This window comes from Dipodomys spectabilis, unplaced genomic scaffold (assembly GCF_019054845.1).
Source record: "Dipodomys spectabilis isolate Male_0828 unplaced genomic scaffold, ASM1905484v1 ptg000095l, whole genome shotgun sequence".
Classification (NCBI taxonomy): Eukaryota; Metazoa; Chordata; class Mammalia; order Rodentia; family Heteromyidae; genus Dipodomys; species Dipodomys spectabilis.
In genome coordinates, this window is record NW_024870772.1 from 25,981,945 (window position 1) to 26,005,289 (window position 23,345).

Here is a 23,345-nt window from a genome sequence, read left to right on the forward strand (position 1 = left end):
GGGCAAAGATACTGCACTACCTGATAAGCGCCTGATGAAGTAGTGCCTTCAGAAGAGCTGTAATGCTCTGCTTGGCTGTGTAGTACATTCATCTCAGCGTCATCACCTTCATCACCATCAGCACTGCACAGCTATATACTTCATCATTCTCATTCAATTTGTTAAAATTATGTGTGTTTAAGAGCATAGAAAGTGTTTAATAGTATATGAAGTGTTTATAAGAGTGTGGGAAAGGTTAGTAAGTGTGGGAAAGGCTTATAGGAGAAAGGGAAGCCTTAAATTATATATAATTAAATAAATATAATGCTGCTACTTCTCAGACTTTCACCTGTCATGGGGGAGTCTCTGGAACATAACTGTGACAGGTGAGATATCACTGTAGTCATTTAGAAAAACGATGTTCAATTGTATTATGTGCAGATTAAAAGTGTCAGGGAAAAAGGTAAATCCAGTGCTAGAACTGTCAATGAATAAAAGGCAGGAGCAGGAGGAGGCCAGCAATGCGATCTACAAGAGGAATAGATAAGGACAGCCCTTTAAAGGAGAGAGAAAGGCTTGGGTAGGTATGTAACTCACTTAGTAACCCAAGAAGGTTAAGTATGGATGCAGCTAAGAAGGTCTGGTAGTTATATTGCTTAAGAATGATTTATAAGAACTTTTCCCCCATCAGCTTGACCTACACTAAGCTGCACTGGTCTTAGGGCACCTGAGAAGAATCAAAGAGGATGCGGTTAGGCTCAAGAGACTCCTTAATGAAACATCTCCAGGACCAACCACCACAGGGGTATTACATTCTATGAGAAAACAAGCTCAGAGTATTTGTGGGTTTTTTCCTTCACTTGTATCATTAAATTTCGACTACTTCTGTGTTTAAATTGCTATTAATATGTTGAACTTTTGGGGGTATTCATTATTAAAAAAAAAAAAAAAAAGCACCAGGCACCAGTGGCTCATGCCTATAATCCTAGCTACTTGAGGATGAGGTCTGAGCATCACAATTCAAAGCCAGCCAAGGCAGGAAGGCCATGAGACTTTCTTCTCCACTTAACCACCAAAAAGTCAGAAGTAGAATTGTATCTCAAGTGGTTAAGAGTGCCAACCTTCAGCTAAAAAGCTAAAAAGAGACAGCACTTAGTTCTGAGTTCAAGCCCTAGTACCCACAAACACAATAATTTCTCCTGTTTGTAACACTTTTTTTTTTGTGTAGTCTCAGATGAATTTTATGTTCTAACAACAGAAGAGTACTTTCAAAACTGCTAGAAAGCAAATATTTTCTCTCCCACGATCAAGGTAATCAGGGAGAAATGAGAACTTTCCTGATGATTAGCCAGTGGGAGGTACTTTGTTGAAGGCTGAGCAAAACTAACAGTCTGGCATGTGTCACCAAACTTATGAAAAGATGACTGTAGTCACTCATGCAATGATAATCTTTCTCCTAAAAGACTCCTACACCATTTTTCTTTTTCAAATAGAAAATAAGCAGCGGGTGCCAATGTCTTTATTCCCATTTTACTACAAAGGAAATAACATGAACAATTTATCTGTTAGTCAGAAAGCATTTTATAACCCCAAACATTTACTCACTGAGAACTGTAACTCCCTTGTAGAATTCAAAGAGATTTTGAACAGTAACTACTAGAGCAGCCCCTCAGCCCTCAGTTCTGAACCCTCATTGTTTTTCAACACCACCTAACTGAACTGTTAGCAGCCAGTGCTTTACAATTTAGTCAGATGCCAAAGCTGCAAGCCATTTAGGGAATCATAAATGAAAAAACTGTGTACTTTCAAAAGCTGCCAGCTGTTGTCATTTATTTTTATTTTTTAATAAAATAATCATATTCATTAGCCCACCAGCTAGCAAGAATTAGACATTTATTGGTAGAACGAACAACAAATGAGCAAGGTTCTTGTGTGCGCTTGAAATACAGCCTGTCATTTCAGTGTATTTTAATTTATTCACAGAATATTCGGCTTATTTTACATGACTGCTCACACGTGGGGTGGAATTCTCCCGCACTGTAGGAACAGACGAAGAGATGCCCATTTCCAGCCATCAGCCAGTCAGGTGGGGGAGGTATTTAATCCTTGGCTTGCTCGCTCTCTCTGGTTTTTTAGAGGCACAGGATCATTTTCTGGGTGCATTGGAGAAAGGGGGAGAGCCTCTTCCCACCTACTGATCAAACTTTTTTTTTTTAAAAAAAAATACTCTCTTCCACCTCCGGAATCTCAGAAGGGGAAGGGGAATATTGTAGGCTTTCAGTCCTGGAGAAGCTCCGCGGTCGGCTCTGCCCACCGTCGGCCCTTCCCAAGGCAGCGGTCACCACCTCCTCCGGCCGGCCAGCGGGGACGGCGCCGTCCGGGCGGGCGCTGCCACATCCACTCCTGCAGGCGCAACCCGACCAGCGCTCCACGCGGGGCTACGCAGGATCCCGCAGCTCGGAGCCCCCCGTTTGTGTGACCCCCCCCCCTTTATTTATTCAGCTAAAGAACCGCTCATAACACTGATCTCATTTGTACGCGGTGGGGGACGCGATGTTGGGGACGCTGGTAAGGACCGACTGGGGAGCAGCGCGTGCCGAGCCCAGGGTGTCCGGGGTGAGCGGCGTCTGCGTCCTCGGGTGCCGCGGGGGGCTTCGTGCGGGGCGTCAGATGCCGGGCGCCGGGGGCGGGCGGATGACGAGGCGGGGCGCGGTGGCGGGGAGGGGGGGAGTCTGCGGGGCGGCGGCGGTCCGGGCGTTCGCTGGCCTGGCGCGGGCTCCAAGCAGGCCGGCCGGCCGGAGGGTCGGGATGGCGCGCGCGGGGGTGAGCGGGGGCGGCGTCGGGTCACAGGCACTCGCAGCCCGCCGCGCAGCAGCCCGGCAGACACACGCACACGTGCACGCGTGCCCCGCACCCGCCCCCCGAGCGGGCTCCGGCCCGGGGCGGCGGCGGCGGCGGCGGCCGGGGGCGCGCGGGCCGGGGGCGGGCGGGGCCGCGGGCCCCCCGCGGGCAGCGGGCCGGCGGGGACGGCGCTCGGGGGCCCGCCCGCGCGGCACCCATACTCCCGGAGGGCCTCGCGGTCGGCGGCGCTGCGGGAGGCGCCCGCGGGGCTCGGGGCGGCCGGGGCGGGGAGGGGCGGAGCGCGGGCGGGCGGGCGGGCTTCTCGGCGGGCTCTGGCGCTGAGTGCGGCCTTTCCCGCAGGTCTGGATGTTCGTGGCCGGCTTCCTGCTGGCGCTGGCGCCGGGCCGGGCCGCGGGCGCGCCGAGGGCGGGCAGGCGCCCGACGCGGCCGCGAGGCTGCGCGGACCGGCCTGAGGAGCTCCTGGAGCAGCTGTACGGGCGCCTGGCGGCCGGCGTGCTCAGCGCCTTCCACCACACGCTGCAGCTGGGGCCGCGCGAGCAGGCGCGCAACGCGAGCTGCCCGGCAGGGGGCAGGCCCGCCGACCGCCGCTTCCAGACGCCCACCAACCTGCGTAGCGTGTCGCCCTGGGCATACAGGTGAGCGGGCCGCGCCGGGCCGCGCGGGGCGGGGCGGGCGTGGCCGGTGGAGCGAATGGGGCGGCTGGGCGTGGCCGGGTGGAGCAAGTAGGGCGGGGCGGAGCCCGAAGCAGCAAGTGGGCGGGTGGGTGCGGCTGGCTACAGCAAGTGGGGCGGGGCGGGGCCCGAGGGAGCAGGTGGTAGGCGTGGCCAGGTGGAGCGAGTGAGATCAGGAGGAGCAAGTGGACCGGTGGGCGTGGCCAGATAGAGCAAGTGGGGTGGGGCGGCGGGGAGGAGTGGGGCCCGAGGGAGCAGGTGGGCGGGTGGGCGTGGCCAGGTGGAGCAAATAGGACTCTTTGGGACGGGGCGGGGCCGAGCCGGTTGGAGCGAATGGAGGTTGAGTCTAGTGTTGAGTCTGGGACTGGACGGGACAGATGAGCTAGTGGGGTGGGACCAGACAAGGCGGGGTAAGCAGGGGTGGGGTTAGTGGGAGAGGGGGTTATTGGGAGGGATGGGCAAACCAGATGGGTAGGTGTGGTAATCTGGGCAGAGAGAGGGCAGGTGGAATAATTGGGTAATAGCAATTCATTAGTTCATTCCAGTCCCTTTCCTTGAAGGAATGCTACTTCCCTTTGTTTCCATTAATTCAAATGAGCCCCACCTCTTTACCGTGTGCAAAGTTAAGTGGGTTCGTTCTACCCTGGTTTACCGAGTGATCTATTTGTGTAGAACTTTGCACAAGAGACCTATTAAAGTTCTGATGTGGAAATCTAGGCGTTTTCTCGAGAGCCTATGTGGATGGAGACCTCTGGGTGCTCACCTCTGGACGGCACACTCTGTAAAGCTTCCATGGTGTGGTAGTTGACAGGTGCAGATGGGAAGATCGCATTTGAAGCAGATGAAAATGGCATGATAGCCGGATGCCAGTGGTTCACCCCTCTAATCCTAGCTATTCATGAGGCTGAGATCTGAAGATCGTGGTTTGAAGCCAGCCCAGGAAAGAAAGTCTGTGAAACTCTTATCTCCAATTAACTAGCAAAAAGCCAGAAATAGAGGTGTGGTTCAAGTTGGTAAAATGCTAGCCTTGAGTGAAAAACTTAAAGGACAGTGCCCAGGCCCTGAGTTCAAGTCCCAATATTGCCTCCAAAGCAAAACACACCTGAGTGCTGTGGCTTAAAGTGGTAGAGCGCTAGCCTTGAGCTGAAGAGCTGAGGGACAGTGCCCAGGCCCAGAGTTCAGGCCCCATGACTGGACCCAAAAAAATAAAAAGAAAAAAACACACCTGAGCTCCCTGATGCAAAGATGGAAGACCACCTTTCACTCCAGTCTCATTTTCTTGCTTTCCTCTCTTCCCACCATTCCCTCTACTTCAAAGTAGACCAAGATTAAATCCTACTTTCTACAGGCTGGGAAGATGGCTCAGTGGTAGAGTGAGTGCTTACCTCGCATGCATGAGGCCCTGAGTTTGATTCCTCAGCACCACATAAACAGAAAAAACTGGAAGTGGTGCTGTGGCTCAAGTGGTAGAGAGCCAGCCTTGAGCTAAAGAGCTGAGGGACAGTGCCCAGGCCGACCGACAAAAAAAAAAATTCTTCTTTCTCTCCAACCTCACTTTATGCTTTTGATATGCTAAATCGGATTAGGGAGATAATTCAAAAACCAGGGTCTGTCTGTCTTTAGGTAGACAAGCTGCCTGGCTGGGGCTGAAGTCCCAGGGTGCTGAAAGGCATAAGCTCAGGGACAACAGTGTCTCAAGCCCTGTTGGGCACAATGCCCACGTTTTTGGCTTAGGTTGTTATTCACTATATTTAAGCAAATAGGGAAACAGAATGTGAAGTGTTTTGAGAGGAAGCAAGGAGTTCACTGTTGGGCCTGTGGATCTCTGGCTGAGAGGCACAGGGAAGAAAGGCAGCCCTGTATGTGTGCATTTGGAGCTCAGGAGGGGAGTCCCGGCCCCAGCATGGTGCAGTCAGGTAGATTTGGCTGCCCTCTATAGGCACTGATGCCAGTGTCTGCCTGGGCTATAGTGGGAGGGGTGGGGAATGGAGGTCAATTAGACCTGATTGGGCTGCTCTCTTACCAGTCCTGTGTGGAACTGCAGAGGTGGGTGGTCCCAGGAACAGGGATACAATCAGGGGAATCTCCTGCAGCCTTTTTCACATTTTAGCAGCAATAATGAAATCGGTAGCTTACCCTGGAGACAGTCTTCCCGGGATGGCACTGGGCCAGGGCTGGCCAACTGTAGGGCAGGGCACTACAGATGGCCCTGCTTTCCAGCCAGGAGACCACTGCCTCCCCACCTCATGCCTCCACCCCTCCAACACCTCTTGGGTCAGTGGGAAGATGAGAAAAAGTCAGACCCAACATAAAAGCACAATGCCTATGTGCATTTGGTCATGGAAATGTAGACAAGGTTTTTTTCTTGGTTGCTGTTTTTGTTTTCTTTTCTTTTTGTCTTGTTTGTTCATTTGTCTGTCTTTGGGAAGACAAGGGAGGGACACAGAAATGGAGGGACAAAGGGTGCACAATGTAGCAGTGATACTCAGTCACTTTGGATGGGGATAAGAGGGAAAAATTAGGGGAGAGCAAGGGAAAGGGGTGACATTGTCCAAAAAGAAATGTACTCATAGCTGGGAGCTGGTGGCTCACGCCTGTAATCCTAGCTATAATCCTCAGGAAGCTGAGACTGAGATCGTGGTTCAAAGTCAGCCTGGGCAGGAAAGTCCATTTGACTCTTATCCCAATTAACCTGCAGAAAACCTGAAGTGGCACTGTGGCTCAAGTGGTAGAGTGGTTGCTTTCAGCTGAAGAGCTCAGGAACAGCATCCAGGCCCAGAGTTCAAGCTGTACAACCGAAAAAAAATGTACTCATTACCTAATTTATGTAACTGTCACCCCCCCCCCCCGTACATATCGCTATAATAACAGTTAAAAAAATTAAAGGAGGGGCTGGGAAGGTGGTTCAACGGTAGAGTGCTTGCCTTGCATGCATGAGGCCCTGGGTTCGATTCCTCAGCACCACATAAGCAAAAAGAAAAAAGCCAGGAGTGGCGCTGTGGCTCAAGTGGTAGAGCGCTAGTCTTGAGCTGAAGAGCTGAGGGACAGCACCCAGGCCAAAGTTCAGGCCCCACAACCGGACCCCCCAAAAAAAAATTAAAGGAAAAATGAGGTGCCAGTGCCTCATGTCTGTAATGCTAGCTGCTCAGGAGGCTGAGATCTGAGGATCGCAGTTCAAAGCCAGCCCAAACAGGAAAGTCTGTGAGACTCTTAGTTCCAGTGAACCACCAGAAAAACAGAAGTGGCACTGTGGCTCCAAGTGGTAGAATACTACCCTTGAGCAAAAGAGCTCAGGGATAGCACCCAGGTCCTGAGTTTAAGCCCCACAACCAATCATCATCATCATCATCATCATCATCATCAAGAGCTACAAAATGTAGAGTCTCTTTGCTAGACGGGTGGTGGGAGCACCTCCTTGGACTCCCTAGTAGAGTGCTTAGGAGCCCAGTGCCAGGGAGAAGATGGCTTCCGCTCAAGGGCAGAGGGCTTGCATTAGCCCTCCTGGATCTGCATGTTCCACTTTCACACACCCAACTAACAGCATATCAAAAATCTTAGAAAGCGAAGCATTGGTGGCTCACGCCTGTGACCCTAGCTACTCCAGAGGCTGAGATCTGAGGACCAGGGTTAGAACCTATCCCAGACAGGAACATCAATGAGACTCTTTTCTCTAGCTCACCACCAAAAAGCTGGAAGTAGAGCTGTTGCTCAAATGGTAGGGCACATCCTTGAGGGAAAACAAACAAAAACCCAGGCTTTGACTTCAAACCCCAGGTACCAAAAGAAAAAAAAAATGTTTTCTAACAATCAAAAGCATACATATACATATATATATGGATATTTTTGTAGGATATGTATTGAATTTTATGACCGCATTCTCCCCCCACTTCCTCTCTTCATTCCTCTACCCTCCTTCCCTTGCCTCCCCCACACCTTTCCCAATGCCCATTTCCTGGTGTTTATGTTGTTGGACTCCTGAATTAGCCTTTCCAAGGTATTACATAGTTTGAGTTCTCCCTTGAATCTACCATATTTTGGCTATTATGTTTGTGTATGCTTGTATAACACCCCAAAGTATTTACTCCCATATTTATAAATTAATATTAGGCCCACATAAGAGAGAAAACATAATTTCCTTTTTCTCTCTGTGCCTGACATGATTTTTCCCCCTCATTGTTTCCCAAAAAATACAACACAAGAACAACTTACAGGACATGCACACATAGGAATTGCAAGTCATCTAGCTGTGGTTTAAGTCTTCATGATACATTTTATATAAGGGACCTGAGCTTAGGAAAAATTGGCATTTTGTTCTAGAGGTGTTAGAGCCCTTCCCCTGTGGTACCAAGGAACAAGATAAACATAGTTCTATAAGCAAGACAGTTGGCAAGAACTCAAAGAAGATTGGATAGGGAAACAGATTGCAAGTTAGAAATACCAATGCTTACAGGAAGAATCATTTTAGGCAGTAAGATGGCTTTTAAAATAGGCATTTAAAAAACTGGGTGCCAGTAGCTCACACCTGTACTCCTAACTCAAGAGGCTGAAATCTGAGGACCCTGGTTTGAGGCAACCGGGACAGGAAAGTCCATGAGACTCTTATTTCCACTTAACCACTAAAAAAAGGAGGTGGAGGAGAGCACTAGCCTTGAGCACAAAAGCTCAGGGACAGTGCTCAGGCACTAAGTTCAAAGCCCCACTACTTGCGCGCACGCGCGCGCGCGCGCGCGCGCACACACGCACACGCGCACGCGCACACACACGCACACACACACACACACACACACACACGCACACACACACACACACACAGAGTATTGGGAATGTCAGGAGGCCTTCTGGGTATTTGGGGAAGAGCAGCACCATGGTGTTGACACAACTGAGTTACCAGCTGGGAAAAATACAGTTGGATCTCACACTTATATGAGAATAAAATTCTAGATGACTTAAAGATTTAAATGTATATAAAAAAAAGCCACAAAGATGGAGAAAAACACCATGAGTTACATTTGTAATTTTGGGGTGGAGGAGGCTCTTTAGCAGCTCACAGTCCCCAAATGCTATAAAAGATTGAAAACTGCAATTACATAACTGTATGCTAGTTCATGCTAGTTCTTCTTTGGGGGGGGGGGAGGCAGGAAGGGAGGGATGGAGAGAGGGAAAGAGACAGAAAAATTCAGAGAAACCAGGGAGAAAATATTTGCAACCTATGTCACAAAGGGCTTATTTCCTAAAGAGCTCCCACAAAACAATAAGAAGAAGGCCAGTGATGTGATAGAAGGTAAGTCAAGATCAGAGATGACTCCAGGGAAGGAAGTTTACACCACCATGATACATGAATTAGTCACTGCAGGCAGCACATGCTAAAATCATACTGAGACTTTCTTTCTTTCTTTTTTTCTTCTTTCCTTCCTTCCTTCCTTCCTTCCTTCCTTCCTTCTTTCCTTCCTTCCTTTTTTATTTTGGTAAGTCATGAGGCTTGAACTCTGGGCCTGGGCTCAATCCCTCAGCTCTTCCGCTCAAGGCAAGCATCTACCACTTGAGGCACAATGCCACTTCCAGTTTTTTGGCGATTAATTGGAGATAAGAGTTTCACAGACTTTCCGGCCCTGGCTCCCTTTGAACTGCAATCCTCAGATCTCAGCCTCCTAACTAGCTAGGATTACAGGCATGAGCTACTGATGCCTGGGTCATCATCATCTACTCCCCCCTCCCCCTCCCCCTTCCCCCTTTCCCCTTTCCCCTTTCTTCTTCTTTCCTTCTTTCTTCTTCTGCCTGAAATCAGGGCCTCACCAGTCTTGCTTGACTTTTTTTTTGCTCGAGGCTAGCACTCCACTTCTGGCTTTCTTCTGGTTAACTAGAGATAAGAGTCTCAAGGACTTTCCTGCCTAGGTTAGCTTCCAACTTAGATCTTCAGAGCTCTCAACCCCCTGATTAGCTAGGATTAGAGGAATGAGCCACCGGCACTCAGCAAGATCTTTTACAATCACCAGGTTGCTTTGAGAAGGATGTGAGGAGAGAGAAAGAAAATACCCCCCTTGTTCAGTAGAGTAGTGATCTGCCACAGTTGCCTTCCTTAGAGAAGGCAATTGGGAACTATCAAAGGAAAAGACTTTTTGTGACAAGGTATTGGTATGTTGCTCCAGCTGGCCTTGAACTTCTGAACTTGTCATCCTACTTCAGTCTGAGTAACTGGGACTACAAGTATACTACTACTACAACTACATAATTATATATATTATATATATAAATATATATATATACAAATTTATATTTAAAGCCAGGCGCTGGTGGTTCATACCTATAATTCTAGCTACTCAGGAGGCTGAGATCTGAGGATTGCAGTTCAAAACCAGCCGGAGCAGGAAAGTCCATGAAACTCTTATCTCCAATAAACCACCAGAAAACTAGAAGTGGCGCTGTGGCTCAAGTGGTAGAGCGCTCGCCTTGAGCTAAAGAGCTGAGGGACAGCGCCCAGGCCTAGGCCCCATGACTGACCAGAAAAAAAAATGTATTTAAATAAATGTATATGTAATTTACGAATTCATATATATTTTAACCTCATGATTCAATTTACCAGTATTTCTCCTTTAGACCCATGTGTCCATGTATCAAATGATAGATAAACAAGGATATGAACTCATTCTTGTACTTCAAATATCCCATCAGTGAGTTTAGTAGAATATACCACAGCTGCAAAGAAGAATGAGACAGCTCTATAGTGCCTTGGGTTGATCGATCAGTCAGTCACCACCTTAAAGTGGGCAAAGCGGGGCATAGCATGCCACCACTTTTGCATTATGGGAAAAACTGGCTGGGAGCAATAGTGGATATCTGTAATCCCAGCTACTCAGAAAGCTAAGGCAGGAAGATCTCATGTTTGTGGCCATCTTAGGGTATATAATGAAACCCTGTCAAAAAAAAAAAAAGTGCTGAGAGTGCGGTTCATATGGTAGAATGCTTACCTAGCAAGCACTGACTGGTTCAGTTCTTCATTGAAAAGAGACAGAGAGGGCTGGGAAGGCTCAGTGGTAGAGCGCTTGCCTTGCATGCATGAGGCCCTGGGTTTGATTCCTCAGCACCACATAAGAAAAAAGCTGGAAGTGGCACTGTGGCTCAAGTGGTAGAGTGCTAGCCTTGAGCTTTAGAGCTGAGGGACAGCGCCCAGGCCCAGAGTTCAGGCCTCACGACCGGACCCAAAAAAAAAAAAAAAATTAAAAAAAAAAAAAGAAAAGACAGAGATGGAGAGAGAGAGAAGGAAGAGAAGGGGGGGAGAGACATGCCATAACATATGCGAAATGATTTTCTTTATGAGGCAAGATCTCAACATGTTGCCTATTCTGGTCTTAAACTTTTTGTTTTTGGGTCCGGTAGTGGGGCCTGAACTCTGGGCCTGGGCGCTGTCCCTCAGCTCTTCAGCTCAAGGCGAGCACTCTACCACTTGAGCCACAGCACCACTTCTGGCTTTTTTCTTTTTGCTTATGTGGTGCTGAGGAATCGAACCCAGCGCCTCATGCCTGCAAGGCAAGTGCTCTACCACTGAGCCACCTTCCCAGCCCTCTGGTCTTAAAACTTCTGAGCTTGAGCAATCCTCCTACCTCAGCATCCCAGTATTGGAACTATAGGCATGTGCTATCATGTCCACTAGAATCAATTTTATTATTAAGTGAATACAGAAAGAGAAATTCATGGACCCTAAGGGGAAGCAGATTCTGAAGAAAATGAGACTCATGGTGGGCAGGATGCACCCAGAGCCTGGGTGCAAAAGGACCTGTGCCCTAGGCTGTGAGCACTGGGAACGTTGCTGGGGGGGTGGGGGATGGGGGGAGGGTCTCAGCCCTGAAATTCCTTGTCAGGGATGGGCTGGGATGAAGGATGTCTCCAGGTGACAGGTCCAAACTGGCAAGTGCCAGAATCCTCATCCTGAACCCCTCTGAGTCCATCCAGCTGGGTTCCTGCCCAGGTTGCTCTTAGGAGAGTAACAGCCACTCCCAGAATAGGAAAGTATTTTCTCATTTACTTTGTGGCATGATGTTTATTTCTCTTCTGCTTGAATAACAAAACAAAAAATAGTGCCAAAAATAAAACGAATTTACTTGCTCAGTCAGTTGTTTGTAAAGGCACCTTCATATATTAAGAAACTTAAGTAGATGTTTACCGAGGGTTAAGAACACAGTGTTGTGTATAACGAAATGTGAATTGTAGATTGCTTACATTTTCCAATTTGGAGTGGAAGTCTAAAGATACCTTGTCACTAGGATAGGAAGAATACATAATATTTTTTAGCCTTATTTGTTACCTTTTTTTTTTTTCTCCTCCAGGGAGTCTGGGACTATACCTAAATTTATTTTATAGTAAACAGCTTCTTAGCTGGCAGTAACAAGTGGGGAAATGGAAAAGAAAACAAGGAACCAGGACAGGAGCGAAGGAGAGTAAGGACACGACAGGGGACTTAAAAATAGATGCTCAGGCCACGAGGGAGTTGGGGAGGGGGAGGCTGTAAGGCCTCCAGCACATGAGTAGGGCATCGAGGCATCTGAACTTTGGGAAGAGGGAAACTCAGAAGCACATACATTCCCCTTGGGGTTCCCAGACAATGAGTGGAGGCCACCTCAGGTCTCGGTGATGGCAGAGAAGAGGAAAGGGGCCATTCCCAGTGCCTGAGAATATTCTGCTTGCTAATCAGGTCCCTGAGCCTGAGCGACAGCTTCCAGTTACCCATGGGCCAGGGAGGTCCCACTGCCCCAACACTGGCCATTCATGGAGTGACTGCATGCCGTGACAAATCCATTGCAATGACCACTAGTGTTGCATTTCAGTTTCCACAGCTGAGCATCAGTGGCTCATGCCTCGTACTCAAGAGGCTGAGATCTGAGGGTCAAAGTTCAAAGCCAGCCAGAGCAGGAAAGTCTGTGAGATTCTTATTTCCAATTAACTTCCAAAAAGCTGTGGCTCAAATGGTAGAGTGCTAGCCTTGAGCAGAAAAGCTAAGGGACAGCAGCCTGGTCCTGAGTTCAAGGCCCACTATTAACAATAACTAAGTAACTAAATAAATAGGTTTCTTTAGTAGTAAAAGGCTGAGTTATACAAAGGATGATTTTGCTGACCTCATCCCCAGACACCTAGTTTCCGGTGTACCTTGCCCATGAGCGATTCCATTTTGCTCATATGTAAACCTGTGGTCACATTCACACAGGGCCTGTGCAGGAACACAGTGGGGAGCCATTAGCTCTCAGCTCTCCTCTAGCCTCAGACACCAGTCAGATAGTTTCCTCCTCCATCAAATCTTAAAAGTTAGCTGGATATCAGTGGCTTACTCCTGCAATCCTAGTTACTCAGGAGGCTGAAATCTGAGGATCCCAGTTCAAGGCCAGCCTGAGACAGAAAGCCTGTGAGACTCTTATTTCCAATCATCTACTAAAAAGCTGGCAATGGTGCTGTGGCTTAAAGTGGTAGAGCACTAGGCTTGAGCACAAAAGCTCAGGGACAGCACCCAGGCCCTGAGTTCAAGCCCCAGGACTGGTGCAAAAAAATAATTTTTTAAAAAAAGTATCAGAGGTCACTGGGGTTAGTGGTACACACCTGCAGCCTCAGCGTTTGGAGGCTGAGGCGGGAGGACGGTGAGTTGGAGCTTGCCAGCGGGGCTACACACAAGATTTATCAAAGGAAAGTAACACCAAAAAAATAAAGGAGCACAGTTGTTGGTCTCGATCCCCGATTTTGTTTTCTATGGTTTCAGTTACCCAAAGCCAACTGCCACCTACGCCACTAAATGTGAAATTCCAGAACTAATTCATGAGTTTTCAGTGGCATGCTGTTCTGAGTAGTGCTCCTAAGTCTTGTGCTGTAACCACTCTGTCCTGACTGGGAAGTGGAGCGTCCTCTGTTCATGGATGCATGCTGTATGTCAGCCACGTAGTGCACCATGCCCATATTCAGCTGACGCCTCTTAAACTTCCACCATGTCCCCTGCCGGCTGTTCATCTCCCAAGGAGGAGCATGGTACACTGAGATATTTGAGAGAAAACAGTTCCATAGCTTTTATTAGGTGTTATAAATGTTGTAGTCTATTGATTTTGTTTATTTTTAGGATGCTTTGTTTGTTTGTTTATTGCCAGTACCGGGCTTTGGCTCAGGCCCTGTCCCTTAGCTTTTTCACTCAAGACTGGTCCTCCATGCTGGGCACTGATGGCTCACGCCTGTAATCCTAGCAACTCAGGAGGCTGAGATCTGAGGACTGAAGTTTGAAGCCAACTCCAGCAGAAAAGTCCCCATGAGAGTCTTATCTCCAATTAAGCAATCAGAAAACAGAAGTGGAGTTGTGACTCGAAGTGATGGAGTACTAGCCTTGAGCAAAAACAGCCCGTGATTGTACCCAAACCCTGAGTTCAATCCCCATTGCTGGCAAAAAAAAAAAACCAAAACACTGGTTTTCCACAACTCCACTTCTGGCATTTTGGTGGTTAAATGGAGATAAGAATCTGACTTGGCCAGTGGCGGTGGTGGTGGCTCACGTCTGTAATCCTAGCTATTCAGGAGGCTGAGATCTGAGGATCACGGTTCAAAGCCAGCCCAGGCAGGAAAGTCCATGAAACTCTTATCTCCAATAAACCACCTGAAAACCAGAAGTGTTGCTATGGCTCAAGTGGAAGAGCACTCACCTTGAGCTGAAGAGCTGAGGGACGGTGCCCAGGCCCAAAGTTCAAGCCCTATCACCTGGAAAAAAACAAAACTCCAGACTTTCCTGCCATGGCTAGCTCTAAACCTCAATCCCCAGATGTCAGCCTCCTGAGTAACTAGAATTCTAGGTGTGAGCCACCAATGCCCTGCCTAGGGTGCCTAACTTATAAATTAAACTTTTTTTTGTTGGGTGTGGGGCTTGAACTCGAGGCCTGGGCACTGTCTCTGAGCTGTTTTGTTCAAGGCCAGCACTCTACCACTTTGAGCCACAGCAATACTTCTGGTTTTTGAGTGGTTATTTAGAGATAAGAGTCTCACAGCCTTTCCTGCTCAGTCTGGCTTCAAACTAGTATCCTCGTATCTCAGCTTCATGAGTAGCTAGGATTATAGGGGTAAGCCACTGGTGCCCCGCTAAATTAAACTTTATTATAGGTGTGCATGTACAGGCAGAAAAACATTGTATTTGTAAAGAAAAAGATCCTGAAAAATGTAGTATAATAGTATGCATGGAAAGAAACCCTCCAGCGCTCCCTCCATGGTAAGGGAGACAGTAGTATAACTTTAGGGGCGCATCTATACTTCATTTCTTCTAAAAAAAAAAAAAAACTAAACTAAAAAAAAACCCACCCAGGGCTGGGAAGGTGGCTCAGAGGTAGAGTGCTTGCCTAGCATGCAGGAGGCCCTGGGTTTGATTCCTCAGCACGACATAAACAGAAAAGGCTGGAAGTGGTGCTGTGGCTCAAGTGGTACAGCGCAAGCCTTGAGCTGAAAAGCTGAGGAACAGCGCCCAGGCCCAGAGTTCAGGCCCCATGACTGACAAAAAAACAAAAACAAAAAAACCAGAAACCTCTCCCAGCCAGGTGCTAGTAGCTTACACTTAGCTACTCAGGCTGAGATCTGATTATTGTAGTTCAGAGCCAGTCCAAGCAGAAAAGCCCATGAGACTCTTATCTCCAATTAGCTACCAAAAAGCCAGAAGTGATGCTGTGGCTCAAGTGGTGGAGCATTAGCCTTGAGCAAAAAAAAAAAAAAAATCTCAGGGATAGTGTCCAGGCCCTGAGTTCAAGCCCCAGTACCAGTGCCAATAAACAAGTTAATTAATTTAATAAATTTCCCACTCATTTGTCTTAAAATGTGTTTTCAAGTTTGTGTGCCAGCATTCAAAACAAAGGGTCTCTGTAGACTATGCAGTCCTGGGGCTTGTACCCCCTCGCAGTGCATCTAGCAGTGCATCTAGCAGAGTCCCTGGCTCTGAATCAAGGCAGTTGCAAAAGCCACTGTGGCCAACAGGGGGCAGCACCATGCCAGTGTCCACACCAGACCTGCCACCCTAGGTAGGCCCATCTTTACCCATTGGAGTCCCTTTCATTTTCAGTATTGATTTTTAGTCTTTTTTTTTTTTTAATGAACCTTGCTTTGTGCCTGTGGGTTATTCTAATGAAGCTGGGATCAACTAATATCAGTCTTCATGGAAAATCTGCCTCATTTCAGTATAGCTATATATTATATCTGATGTGCATGTGTATGTGTGTGTGTGTTTATATAGTCTCCATACTAGCATACTTCTGTCCTTTCTGTGCTGCCTTGATGAAATTCTGATAAGAAAATCAAGGGAGCCTGGGAGAAAGAACAGGAATGCAGCTTGGCTAAGAGCCTGTGGCTCCGTTCATCTCCATTTATTGCTGTAGGTTTAAAGCAGCTTAGGTAAGAAATGTTGGTATTTTCCCCCCTCAGAATATTTTTATGGAGGAGTGACCTTGGAAGGGCCAAAGTGCCATGCAGACTTGTCCCCAGTGGGCTTTTCAAAATCCAGAGGCTCTACTGTACCTATCAGTGTTTCAGAGTAAAAATAAAAGCATTGTCATGGAGCATTGTGGAAGGATTACCAGTATGCTTTGATAGCTATTCCCCCTGAGGGCCAGGCTTAGGCCAGGCTTTACCTCAGTGAGCTAGAGTTGCCAGGGAAGGGACATACTTCATTCTCTGGACACCTCTTCATGCACTCCTCACCTGAATAGAATGTGTACGCCCCTTCTTGCCAACAGAAAGGCTTGGACAAATGCGCTCAGTGACATTCTTGTGGCATTCATCTTCCAGAGGTGACACATGAAAATGGTGAAGGACCATGAGGACATTGTCCCTTACATTACCAAATAGCAGAAAGAAAGTGGCAGGAACTCTTTTCTTTTCTTTTTTTTTTTTTTTTGATCATGGGGCTTGAACTCTGGGCTTGGGCGTTGTCCCTGCGCTCTTCAGCTCAAGGCTGAGCTACAGCACCCCTCCCGTTTTCGAGTGGTTTATTGGAGATAAGAGTCTCTTGGACGTTCTTTTTTTTTGGGGGGGGGGGGGGTCTGGTCATGGGGCCTGAACTCTGGGCCTGGGCGCTGTCCCTCAGCTCTTCAGCTCAAGGCTAGCGCTCTACCACTTGAGCCACAGCGCCACTTCCGGCTTTTTTCTTTTTGCTTATGTGGTGCTGAGGAATCGAACCCAGGGCCTCAGGCATGCAAGGCAAGCACTCTACCACTAAGCCAACTTCCCAGCCCCGCAGGAACTCTTTTCGAATTAAAAGAAGCTAGCTAGGCACTAGTGGCTCATACCTGTGATCCTAACTACTCAGGAAGTGGAGATCTGAGGATCGCAGTTTGAAGTCAGCCAGAGCAGAAAAGTGTGTGAGACTCTGATCTCCAATTATCAGCAAAGAACTGGAAGTAGAACTGAAGCTGTAGTGGTAGAGCATTAGCCTCAAAGAAAAAAAGCTCCAGGACAGTGCCAGGCTCTGAGTTCAAGCCCCATGACACGGCTAGATTGGTTTGGTAACTGTCTTTTTGTCTGGTGTGGTGACAGCTGATTCACTGGCCAGGTGGGCTCCTCCTGCCCACACAGATACCTCCCCCACACCGCAAGGACAGGACAGGCACATCAAAGACAGCTCTGAACCCACATTCTTACAGCTTCCCCGAGAGCGCTCAGCCATTCCTTCCCATCCTTCCGTGGGCATGAGGGTGTTTTTCCTTTGAAGAGATGTCGCCCAGCTGTGCTCCATACAAGTGGCATTTGCCATGACAAAGGAATAAACGCCCTTTGAGAAATCTAGGATCTCATTCTCTCTTATCTCCTTCTGCTGCAAGACACTCTGCCTCCGGAAGAATTCTCTTTCACATTCTTTTCCAAAGCCAGAGTCTCCTCTTCGTCCCAAAGAAGCAGATTTTATTAGGAATGAATGGATTTTTCTGGTTTAATTTAACCACCGACTGATTGCTAACTGCCCTTAGGTCAAAGCTCTCTCTGAAGGCAACTGGGTGGGCTGGGAGACTTTAAGCAAGACCCTTCCCTAGTGGGGTCTCAGTTTCCCCTAAGTGAGAGGAGGATCAAGGCTGAGACTTCTTGCTGCTTGTGGCCTTGAGCCAGCTCTCAGGCAACAAAGCCAGGTTCACCTTGGAGCGAATTAACTGAGCTCAGTCCAGTGTCAGTCCCAGATGGAGCCACACAGACCTCTAGTTGCCTTGGCCAGGTGAAGCCCACGGGAATCTGTGCCCAGGTCAGGCCGGTGCAGTCCTTGGCTAAATTTTTCCATGTGCTCTTTCATGAGAAATGCACAACTGATGTTTTCTTGTAGGGGCCAGAGGAGCATTTTTCCAAGTTTCTTGGCAGTACATGTTGGAGCTCTTTGACTCCCTGGGGCCTTAGCAAATGGAAGGAGGTTAGATCTGATGGGCCTCCTGGCCACTGCTTTCCCCCAGAGGGAAGCTGTTTGTGGCTTCCTGTGTCCCCAGTTACCCCCTGGTGACACTGCAGGGCCCACAGCTCCTGGCCCTGCTGCCTGGAGCTCTTAGGAGTTGGAGCTACTTTTAGCAATATAATCAGCCCCCTCCCCAGATGCAGGGGTTTCTCTGCCCAGGAAACAAAAGACTGGAAAGTTAAAACAAACCCTCCTCCCCTCTTTCTCTCTCTCTTTCAATCCTGGGTAAAGAACTTAGGGCATCTCTCTCAGGAGGCAAGGGCTGTACCACTGAGCCACACCTAGGCCTCAAGGGGGGGGAGATTAATGACTCATGACTTCTCAGAGCTGTGGAGACCACTGGGCCTGAACCAGGACTGTCTATAAGAGTTATCTGGGGAGCTTTTAATAAAATACCAACCTCTTGGCCCCCTTCCAGAGTAATTAATTCAGAGCTCTAGGGGTGGAAAACAGTATCACTATTTTTAAAGATCTCATTTCTGTGCCTCCGCACAAGAGCCCCAAGCCATCCTGCTGACAGTGTGAGCTCTTGTGGAGTTAATAATGACCTTGGGCCTGAGTTAAACTCAGGCCCATAGGACAGTCCTGGGCTGCACGGTCCTGAAAGCCAAGCACTGGAAAAATGCAATCATCCAGTTGTTTGCCACTAGCTGCGGTCATTGTGCATATGGGTAACCAGTGGCAATGTCCCCTAGCACAGCCGTGGACAGTGAGCTGGGAGGGAGGGAGGGGTTTCTGCTGACTGATGTCAGGGACTCCCAGGCCAGATAAACAAAGGGTACTTGGGCAGGGGCAATCTGTGGAACTTTCAATTCATGGGTATGCTTGAAGTCTGACAATGTAAATTGCTGCCATTCTTTTAAAGACACAATATTTGTGTTTTACTTTCATAATATTTGTACATAATTTATGGGATATGATATGGTTCAAACCCTATGGTGGGTACTATCTATGTATATATACATATATAATGAACAAATAAAAATAATTAACATACCTATCATTTTGTATTCTTCCTCCCTTCCTCATTTTTGTTGAGTACTGGGGCTTGAACTCAGGGCCTTCTACTCTCACTTGGCTTTTCACTCAAGGCTGGTCCTTTACCACTTGAGTCACAGTTCCGCTTCTGGCTTTTTGCTAGTTAATTGGAGGTAGGAGTCTCATGGACTCTTCTGCCCAGGCTGGCTTTAAATCCCAATCTTCACATCTCAGCCTCTTGAATAGCTAGGATTATAGGTGTGAGCCACCAGTACACAGTTCATCATTTCTTTTAGAATATGTTGTTTTTGTTTTTGAGACAAGGTCTTACTGTCCCCCGCCCCCTCCCCAAGATAGGAATTAGTAGAAAAGCAGGCCGTTTAAGGAATCATAGCCTGTGGAACTTGGAGATGGCGAGATAAGCTGATAGAATTTGCCTGTCAAAGAAATAGAGGAAGAAGAACAACAAAATGAGGAAATAAAAATGGGACAGTCAATCTTTGGCACCCCGACCTTATAAGAAACAAGGGAGACCCAGCCCATCAGAAAGCTGTCTTCAAGGACTCCAATTCTCCCCATTTAACCGAATGCCAAGATAGCTGAGCTAAGCTGCAGTGCTGACTTCCTGTGGCATATATTCAAGCCACGTGCTCTCTTTCTCTGCCATAAGTCTTTTCCCATAAACTTGCCTTTCACCTGTAGTATGTTTGACTCTTGCCTGAATTCTTTTTTTGCCATTGCAAAGATCCAGGTCAACTTAGCAGCCCTAAATTTCTGGTAACATGATTGGTGCATGAACCAGGAAGTTAGGGATAAAGTGTTATCTTTTTCTGACTTGAATTCACAGAAAGGTAACAACATCATTATGCCCTGCTAAAACCTGCATTTCCTTTTGTTTTCTTTCTTTCCTTTTTTAAAGAACTGGTCTGAAAAGCACTTTGGAAATCTTGATTGTGCTGTCTTCTCATTTCCCCAGTGAAGGGTCTCAGAGGATCTCCGTTCTTGGCAAGCAAAGCTGCCTGACTCTCAGTGTTGCCAGGCACTGTGGTCTTCCATCATTTTGTTTTGTTTCAATATCTTTATAAGTGATAATGGGAGTCCTCCCTCATTCTCTTTCAAAACTGTCTTGAGCCAAGTTCTTAGTGGCTCACACCTATAATCTTAGCTACTCAGGAGGCTGAGATCTAAGGATCTTGGTTGGAATCCAGCCCAAGGAGGAAAGTCCAGTGAGATTCTTATCTCCAATTTCATACTACTGGGTGGGGGTGGGGTGGGGTGGGGAGAAGAAGCAAGCTGAGGGAAAGCACCCAGGCCTTCAGTCCCCAATACCAGCACATACATACACGTGCACACGTGTGCACACACACATACACATGTACATCTTAACTATTCTGTCCCTTTTTCTCACCAAGTTCTCAGTTAAGATTTTGGTTAGCATTGACTTTATAGCTTATTTAACAGACAAATTTGTAGGAACCTTCCAAGACTTGAAGACTTAATCTATTAGAAATGTCTTCTCTAAGCATAGCACATTTGATATATATTATACCGCCCCACGCCCCACCCCCGTTCTCCCCCTCCTTCGTCAGTCTTGCCCTCATCCAACTGGCTGTCACATCCCTCAGTTCGCAAAGAAACCAGGCAGGGGGAGAGTGATCAATAATTGGTATCTAGATTGGAGCCATCCCTGTGCTTTAGGTTCAGGAGGGGATTGACTGTTTCCTGCCTTGTTCAGAACATCTCCTGGGCTGAGCTCACTGGCCCCCAGTGCTGGTGAAGCAGGCTAGCTCAGGCTGTTTTGTCTCTCCTCTTTCTCGGGCACCTTGTGGGTTCCTGAGAGCAGCAGGGAAGGGCTTTGTTCCTGGAGCTGGAGAGTGGGGGTGGGAATCTTTGGATTGCTATGAGGGAGACAGACTCAGCCTCTGCTGCTTTAGGTGGAAATAATTTCATGTTTTACAAAGTGGGAGGATGAGCCACTCGAGTCTGTGCCAGCAAATGCCCAGCTATACTTGGGCATCAGACACAGCACATCAGGTGGCCCATGCCTCCGGGGAACGCGCGCATTGTTCTAGTTGGTCATCCGGAACCGCTTGGAATTGTTTCCTACCCTGCCAGGCCCCAGGGGCAGTGCTCTTTTTCTGTCTCTGCTGTCACTTACATTCCTCTCTGAGCTCAGTTTCCATCACCTCTAATCATCCCTGGACTACGACTTCTTTGTTCTTGGATTAAGTGAGGCCAGCTGACATTCACTCAGGCCAAGGCTTCACACGTGGCCCCTGGCCACTTCTGAGCTCTGTCAGAGGGGGAAAATTTGATGTGTTTCGGGCAGGTCCCCTGTGCCAAGTTTGAGCAAGGGAATATGCAGAAAATGTGGAGACAAAGGAATGGTTGCTCCCAGGGAAGCAAGGCCCAGCCCTTGTTGGCAGCATTTCCATGTTTGGGAACACAAAGGTTCCCAGATGGAGGGGCCTGCTGTTCTTTCTGATGGCGGCTTTCTTTAGCCAAAAGGCGCTGCTGACTCCTGCCCTGTGAGTGCCTAGACTTCAGGCAAGGAGGCTGTGGGCTGAGCTCTGTGTCTGCCTGACTCTGTGGAGTTCCCAGGGCTTTCCTCACGATCACTTGTCCCCAATTGTCCTCCTGAACACACTACTGGAGCAGGTCACTCTTGGTGCTAGGCCCTCTGGCATTGGTGCCGTCACCTTGGGTAGCATGTCTGGTCTCTCTGCACTCTCAACCCACCACCTTTGTAGCCCCTGCCTGTGGTCAGGGAAACCTCATGCGCTCATGCAGAGGTCTCAGCCCAAAGGGGTAGCTGTGATGGAGGGAAGCTTTGTCCTGGAGACCAGCTGGAGGATTGGTGCTTTTATTCAGATGAGCCTCTGCCAATCACACACCCAAGCCTGAGCCCCAGTCATTCCTCTAGGCCACCAGGATGCTAAGAGCTGACATGGGATGAGCACAAGTTACTATCTACTGACTGCAGGGTAGCATGGAGGGGCCAACCTACACTGCTCCAGAACAAAGAACAGATTCCTGACAGAGCCACCATGTGTTAGATGGGCAGACTGGTACAAAGGAATTTGGCAGTCTCATGAAAACTGGGCACACTGCTTTCCTCCACCCAGGTACATTTGGGAAGGGTTCAGGGTTCCCACGAGTGACTCCCTGTGTTTCTGGGGCTGTGCAGGTGGGTGTATGAGGCCAGGCTCTCTGACCTCTCAGGAGTCATCTGACCCAGACAACCTGTGGACTCCCTTAGCCCCAGCCCCAGGCTGTTGTAGAGACCGAGTATTTTACTGGACTTGGAGGAGGGTGAAACTGAGTTTAAGGCACCATTCACTTTTCACTTTCTAATTGTCTCATGCTGGCCACTGCACCTTCTGAAACTGGTTTTTAGACCCCAGGCCCAAACTCCAGGAGTCCCGCTAAGGTTCGGCCAGGCACCCCATCTGCCCCTTTAAAAGCCGCGGTGAAGGGCATGGAAGGCCGGAGACCGGGCTTCCCCCGCAGGGTCCTGGTGTGAGCTCCCCTGCTCTCTCCTGCAGGATCTCCTACGACCCCGCGCGGTTTCCCAGGTACCTGCCCGAGGCCTACTGCCTGTGCCGGGGCTGCCTGATGGGGCTCTTCGGGGAGGAGGACTTCCGCTTCCGCAGCACGCCGGTGTTCGTGCCGGCCGTGGTCCTGCGCCGCACCCCGGCCTGCGCGGGAGGCCGCGCCGTCTACGCGGAGGACTACGTCACCATCCCGGTGGGTTGCACCTGTGTCCCCGAACCCGACAAGGAGGCGGGCAGCATCAACTCCAGCATGGACAAACAGGCCGCCAAGCTCTCGCTGGGCCCCAGCGACAAGCCCGCCAGCCCCTAGGCCGCCCTGCCACCCGGGCTGCCACCCGGGCTGCCTAGCTGCTTGCCCGTGGCCTGGAACTCGCCACCCAGAGGCCTCCAGGCCCCTCGCCGCTCCGGCCAGGAGGTCGAGCTATGGATGCTTTTCACGTATGTGTGCGCGCTGGCCTTGGGGCTTGAACCCCAGGATCCGGGCACTGTCCCTGAGATTCTTTTTTTCCTCAAGGCTTGAGCCAACAGCGCCACTCTCAGCTTTTTAGTGGTTAATTGGCGATAAACAGTCTCACAGACTTTCCTGCTTGGTTGGCTTCTAGCCTTGAGCCTCAGATCTCAGCCTCCTAAGTATCTGGGATTACAGGCCTGAGCCACTCATACCCACCTAGAGCAGCTTTTTTTTTTTTTTGTCGGTCGTGGGGCTTGAACTCTGGGCCTGGGCGCCATCCCTCAGCTCTTCAGCTCAAGGTGAGCGCTCTACCACTTGAGCCACAGCGCCACTTCCAGTTTTCTGAGTGGTTTATTGGAGATAAGAGTCTCACAGACTTTCCTGCCCAGGCTGGCTTTGAACCGTGATCCTCAGATCTCAGCCTCCTGAGT

The 23,345-nt window shown here is 48.9% G+C and overlaps 1 protein-coding gene across 2 annotated transcripts; it reads left to right on the top strand.

Annotated features, from left to right (window-relative positions):
- The first annotated feature begins 2,444 nt into the window (after window positions 1-2,444).
- On the top strand, window positions 2,445-22,773 carry Il17d (interleukin 17D). Of its 2 annotated transcripts, none has more exons than XM_042685737.1 (3): window positions 2,445-2,547; window positions 3,181-3,476; window positions 22,455-22,773. In XM_042685737.1, the coding sequence occupies exons 1-3, from the start codon at window positions 2,533-2,535 to the stop codon at window positions 22,771-22,773; spliced, it is 630 nt and encodes a 209-aa protein (XP_042541671.1). In that variant the 5' UTR covers window positions 2,445-2,532. The 2 variants fall into 2 exon arrangements, with proteins under 2 accessions (XP_042541671.1, XP_042541672.1); XM_042685738.1 differs by lacking the exon at window positions 2,445-2,547 and adding an exon at window positions 2,788-2,802.
- Window positions 22,774-23,345: the final 572 nt, after the last annotated feature.

What these genes read in the sequence shown, in the direction of transcription:
- Il17d (XM_042685737.1), top strand. An exon ending in GTGTCGCCCTGGGCATACAG is followed by an intron (nt 3,477 to 22,454) that starts GTGAGCGGGCCG and finishes TCTCTCCTGCAG; the next exon opens with GATCTCCTACGACCCCGCGC.